Source organism: Thermobia domestica, chromosome 18 (genome assembly GCF_964235325.1).
Source record: "Thermobia domestica chromosome 18, izTheDome1.hap1.1, whole genome shotgun sequence".
Lineage (NCBI taxonomy): Eukaryota > Metazoa > Arthropoda > Insecta > Zygentoma > Lepismatidae > Thermobia > Thermobia domestica.
Genome location: NC_137471.1, coordinates 113,737,578 through 113,743,848, shown reverse-complemented (window position 1 = coordinate 113,743,848; position 6,271 = coordinate 113,737,578). Strand labels below are relative to the sequence as shown.

The 6,271-nt window shown below is 43.3% G+C and overlaps 1 protein-coding gene across 1 annotated transcript; it reads left to right on the top strand.

The window, feature by feature from the left end:
* Positions 1-1,556: 1,556 nt before the first annotated feature.
* On the top strand, positions 1,557-2,363 carry LOC145675207 (uncharacterized). The gene has a single exon (XM_081745586.1). The coding sequence runs from the start codon at positions 1,557-1,559 to the stop codon at positions 2,361-2,363; it is 807 nt and encodes a 268-aa protein (XP_081601712.1).
* The last annotated feature ends 3,908 nt before the right edge of the window (positions 2,364-6,271 follow it).

Below are 6,271 nucleotides of genomic sequence, written 5' to 3'. Positions count from 1 at the left end.
TTGAACATAAGGTTTATCCCGAAACAGCTCGATCTTGATTTTATGGAATTCTAAATATTGTAAGGAAGGAATGTTCATCGCTTCCTTAGTTTTCCGTAATGTCACCAGAAATAAGGGTATTTGCAGTCCACCTGTACCCCTCAGTTGCAGTACAGTAAGAACTGGAAAACCTCGATCGAATAGTTATTTTCTGATATTGTCCACTAGGATGTCAATAGGAAGTTGTCTAGTCACCACTTTAAGTAATGGGTCCTGTGTGGCGATTTCCGAGGCAAATTGTAGTTGAAAATGGTTGCAAAAATCAACAAGAGCGTGGTAACCCATTTGAGAACAACATCGGTATTTAATATGCGTCTTGTATGGAGCACATAATGGTATGACGTTGCAGACTATTGCTGCCCAGTGTATAAGTTTATAAACCTTACCATCAGGGTAATCATATATAGTAAGCGAATTGATATAGCACTTGACAGTAGGAACTGACTTAGCATTGGAGGTGCTCTTGGCGTCAGGAAGAGGTATATCAGAGAGAGATACGTCCATTGTGTCGTCTTTAGAAAGTTCGGTGACTTCTGATGTAGCTAAGATCGCGAAACTGTTAGTTGTGGGTAGAGGAGTAGGTGTCTCCCGTCTTGGTTTTGCAGTATGCTTAGGTATCTTGAATGGTGGTTCGTCAAGATACCAGTTCTGAGTGCTGTGAGATTCCTCTTGAGAAGAACAGGAAGGCCCAATTCTCAATGATGAAATTGTAGAAGAGGTTCTGTTGCAGTTATCCGGACGCTCATAGATATCTTTATGATGGGCTGGAACATGTGGTCCACCGCACCAATCACAATTACTATCTCTACGAAAGATGTGTCGAGTGATTACTAAACTTGGATTTAAAGGTCTATCCAATTCATACGGCTTCTCATAATAAGAGCAAGTTAGAACAGAGCAGTCGCTGTAATCGTTGCTCCGTTAACTTCGCGCGCACATCCTTTAAGATATCAAGCTATTTACTACTAAACTGAAGCCAACAAGATTATCTGCAACCCGGAATCACACAGGTTGTGGAATCAAAGTATTAACACTGCAAATTCGGGCAATACAATTGCTCTAAACTCATCTACCAAAATAGATACGTCATATACCACTATGGATGCAGGACTACCAGTACGGGGACCACCTGCGCAACTTATACATTCACCTTAGATGGAAGTCAACCTGACAATGCTAGGACAAACGGCTCTTTCAAAGATCACACACCTGCAAGCTTCTTCAACTTCGTCTGCCTCACCCACGACACTCATGTCTTCAGATGAATCCAGAGTGCCTCTTCGTCCTGATTCCAACACTGACCATTCACATTGTACAGAAAGTGACATGGACGTTGTTCAATACGAAAAAGACAATACGTTTAAGATACCAACAACGAAAAAAGCTAAACGCAGTCGTAAGTCCACGGCTTCTTCGGGGATCCAGTCTATAGTGGCTTTTCAACATAAATAAAATTTGCTGCCCTCGCTCAAGATTCGACTCCCACTATTGATGACTCTTCTTCCAAGGACTTCCAAATGCAAGACACTCCTACCCAGAAAGATGCTGTCAAGAAAGGGATGATCAAACCCAAATTATCTTCGTTCACGGTATCCGAGATCAATACACATTCACAAAATCTGATTCAATTATGTAAAGTTGAGGCTAAAGCAACGAAAACAGGCGACTACATACGCTTCCAGTGTTCCACCACCGAAGCATATGAGAAAATTGAAAGCTTCTGCAAACATGAAAAATGTCAATATGCCACTGAAGTTCCATGCAAGGCCAAACCTCTCAAGCTTGTCATTAGGAAACTCCCCCTGGACACTCCAGTAGAAGACATCAAAGAAGATCTCCGTCATCAGGACTTTCCGGTTCAGTCTGTAGTTCAACTTCGAGGGAAAACAAAAATCTCTGACGACAAAGTACCTCTTCCTTTGTTTTTAGCCACCTTCACTTGCAACGAAAAGTGTCAAACAATCTTCCAAACATCATATCTTCTCAGCTATAGGATACAGGTGGAACAATATTGTCCAGCAGAATTTCTACAGTGCTACAACTGTCAGAGATTTGGTCATACACATTCGCAATGTCATGCTGCACCACGATGTGTCAAATGCTCAGGTCAACATATACAAGAAATTGCCCCAGAACTGACAGGGCTCAACGAGCTCGCTGTGCTAATTGTTCTGGAGAACATCCAGCTAATTTCCGAGGCTGCTGTGTCTTCCTTCGCGAAAAGGAAAGAAGACAAAAAGAATGGTCTCCAACTCCGCCTACACCGACGTTACCAACAGAGCCTCCTGAGAAAGAAACCGCTCACAATCGCCAGGCTGATTTGACTTCACCAACCTATTATGCATCAAGACTGAAACAGACTGCTGATCCGGCTTCTTCTTCGTCTACTGAATTTTACATCAGACTTTGACACCACACTCAAGGAAGTCCTCGGACTTTTTAAAGGTCTTCAGCTTGCCAAATTTCTAGAAGAGCTAAAAGCCGGCCTTCACAAATTCAAACAAGCAAAGTATACATTCACTAAGATAACAATAGCTGCTGAACTCATTTTGGTCTCATAGATAATGGCTGCGAATAAACACATCAGCGGACAAATCAAGATTTTAACATGGAATGCTGACGGCATACATACCCAAACCAATTAATTTCATCATTTCTTAGACTCGCATCACATTGATATTGTTCTGCTTCAAGAAACTTTTCTGAAGCCACATCTTTCCTGGAAACTCAGAAACTACATCATCATCCGCTCCGACCGTCATACGCCGAAAGGCGGCACACCAATAGCCATCGAGAGACATCTCCCTTATGAAGAAATCAGGCCCCCGGCAATGAACTCCTTAGAAGCTACCACAATCAATGTTCTAACGGCTAACGAACCCATCTATATCATTTCAGCCTACAAGCAACCTCCTAAGACCTTAGTGACCGAAGATCTTCATAAATTACGAAAACTAGGACACCGAGTTCTTATCGCAGGTGATCTTAATGCCAAACATCCAGCCTGGCACTCGACAGTCCACAACACCGCCTGCCAGACCTTGGAAGCTCATTTGGACTCATTACATTCCATTTGGACTCATTAGGACTAGGAAGCCCACTTACTTCCCCAAATACTGGGGTCATCCGGATGTACTCGATATGGTTTTGTTCGCCAACATCACGCTCACAGAAGCTCCGATCTCCGTTTCAGCATTGAACTCTGATCATAACCCTGTTACCTTCTGCATCCAAACTCAGCATCTCTTGCCTGCAACTCAGATCCCACTGACCTCCATTACAGACTGGGATTATTATTGTCGGCTACTTCACGATATGCTCAACACCCAGATGCCACCTCAAATTACGCTGATCTTGATCACGCTGTCCTTCAATTTACTGCTTCTCTTCAAAGCGCTTACCGCCAATCCACCAGAAGAATTTCTTTTTCTTCTTCCCAGGGATCTCCCTATGCCAAACGTACTTCTGGTCTTATTTATCTCAAGAACTGGGACCTCAAAATTTGGCAATGTCACCGCATATCAGCCTTCAAGACGCTTTATAAGCACATTCATCAGAAAATAAAGAAGTGGCTACAAAAAATTAAATGCCAACAATGGGATGACAAACTTCGATCCATCCAGGCATTTACAAGGGACTTTTGGTACTTGGTACGCACGCTTTCCAAACCTACCTCCCGCTCTGTTAAACCTCTTAATGGCCCTCAGGGACTTGTTTACGAAGATGAGCACAAAGCAACAGTCTTTGCTGAACAACTGAGCGTCTAATTCCAGCCTAATGTAGATCCCAGTGATGAGGACACAATTCGTCGAGTACATCGTTTTCTCGCTCACTCTCATCCAGAAACACCATTACCGCATAATCTGCTCTGCACACCACGAGAAGTCAATCTAATTTTCAAACGGCTCCACCCAGAAAAGGCTGCTGGTCCGGATCATATTCCTGCTGCTGCTTTGAAGAACTCCCCCAGAAACTTGTTCTCTTATGTCGCCTTTTCAATGCCATGCTTATACATTCACATTTTCCAACTTCCTGGAAAAAGGCTATTATATGTATGCTTCCGAAACCGGGGAAGAATAATCTCTTCCACCATCATGATCGACCCATAAGCCTACTCTGTCATCTAATCAAAGTTCTTGAGAGAATACTATACCGTCGAATTCTCAATTTCGCTCTGGACCACAATCTGCTGCCTGTCCATCAGTTTGGCTTCAGACCATATTTCGGCATGACGGCCCAACTCATCAGATTAGTGGAAGCTATCGTTCAGCAACATAACAACAATTTGCATGCACTAGTAGCTTTTTCGGACGTGGAAAAAGCGTTTAACCGCGTCTGGCATGCGGGTCTGATTTACAAACTACATCATATGGGTTTTCCTACATCTTTCACGGCCTTAATCGCCTCCTTTCTAGATGCAAGACGTTTTCAAGTACGTCAAGACTCAGCGTTATCCGAACCTTATCCCATTAGAGTTGGTGTCCCACAAGGTTCTTGTTTATCACCTCTGCTCTACAACTTATACACGGCTGATCTCCCCACTACTACAACTACGACTGGCGGCACCTTTGCAGATGATACAGCTCTTTTTGCTTTTCACCATAATCTCCGTTTCGCAACTCACCGACTTCGAGACATCTACATCTCCTCGAAGACTGGGCCTCGCAGTGGTGCATCAAAATCAAGCCACAGAAATCCTCTGTGTTCTACTTTAGTAAAGTATACCGACCACCGTCAGTTACGCTATTCTACGAACAACATCACTTACCCCAAAATGACAACATCACCTGTTTGGGTGTGCAACTGCACAGAAAGCTCACTCTAGGACCACATATACAGATTGTCGCCAAGAAAACGCTCCGGCGTCTTAATACACTTACCTGTCTCCTTCGATCACCAGCACTTAGCCTCAACGCAAAGCTTCTTGTCTACAAGCAAGTCATTCGCCCTGGGCTCCTACACGCTCACCCTGCATGGAGACACGCAGCGAAAACTCACCTCCTCAAGCTACAGAGAGTGCAAAATTACGCTTCACGCATCATTACAATACACAGTCGTGATACGAGAGTAGCACAGCTTCATGAAGTTACCGGCATACCTCTCTAGACATGATATATAGACTGTCTATTCACGAAGATTCTGGCAGAAACTTCAGAACGCAGAGCATGATATCCTTCGCCAAATCGGCACTCTACCAGCAATACGAAAGGTCTACGCTCGACCACAGCCTCCTCAGTGATCATAACATTTAGGGCTAACATCAGCTAGAACACCACCGCTGGTAACTAGAATGACCAGAAAAAAAGAAAATTATATACGTCATTCAAGTGCGACAGTTGCCCTTAGACAATACATACCCATGGTACTACTTCACATGCTCTTAGAGCATAGATAGGAGGCAAGGGATCCCACAGGAACCTGGTACTCTCACATGGCAAACTGTCAAATACAAGAGAAAGAGAGTTATAGGGTTGAAGTTGGAGATCTTGAAATAAATGAAGTATTCACGCCAACTTGCAGCTGGTTCTTCTATGGAAGATGATGTTTGAGGTTGTGACATCTTGGATGTGGTACATGTACAGGTATAGGTTTTGGTGAGAGAAGGGGAAAGTCCTGGGGTTTAGGTAACTTTTTGTGGATAGAACGAATTGACAAAACTCGATGAATTGTTGGGCATCTGGGGTAATTAGCCGGATGACTACCTCCACAAATAGGGCACTACACTGCACTGTCTTGTATTTTTTGGGGTACATCTGTATGTGGGATCTCCTCCGGCGCACTTGATACAACGGGGGTTGGCGTGACATGACGACTGGGTGTGCCCAAGACGCTGACAACGATAACACTGAACATATGGTCTAGCTTTAAACGGTTCTACTTATATTTTGTAAAATTGTAGATATTGCAATTCAAAAATCTGTTAGTAGTTGGCGTTTTTAGTAATTTCACTAGGAAAAGGGGAAAGGGGGTTACGCCTCGACCTTTCAGTTGTTGCACTGAGAGAGTAGGATATCCACGGTTACCTAAATATTGATTAATATTGGCCACTGATGTTCAGTGGGTAGCTGGCGAATGACAACTTTGAGTACTTTTTCTTTGTTAACTGAATCAATGCGCGTATTGTAGTTTAAATTCTTTGCAGAAGTTTATCAATGCAGTGTAGTCGTCCTGATTACTATATTGAAAGATTATTCTGTCTGGATAAACAGCACAATGAGGAATCCCTTTACAA

Coding starts and splice junctions, on each gene's coding strand:
- LOC145675207 (XM_081745586.1), top strand. CDS start 1,557: ATGCAAGACACTCCTACCCAGAAAGATGCTGTCAAGAAAGGGATGATC.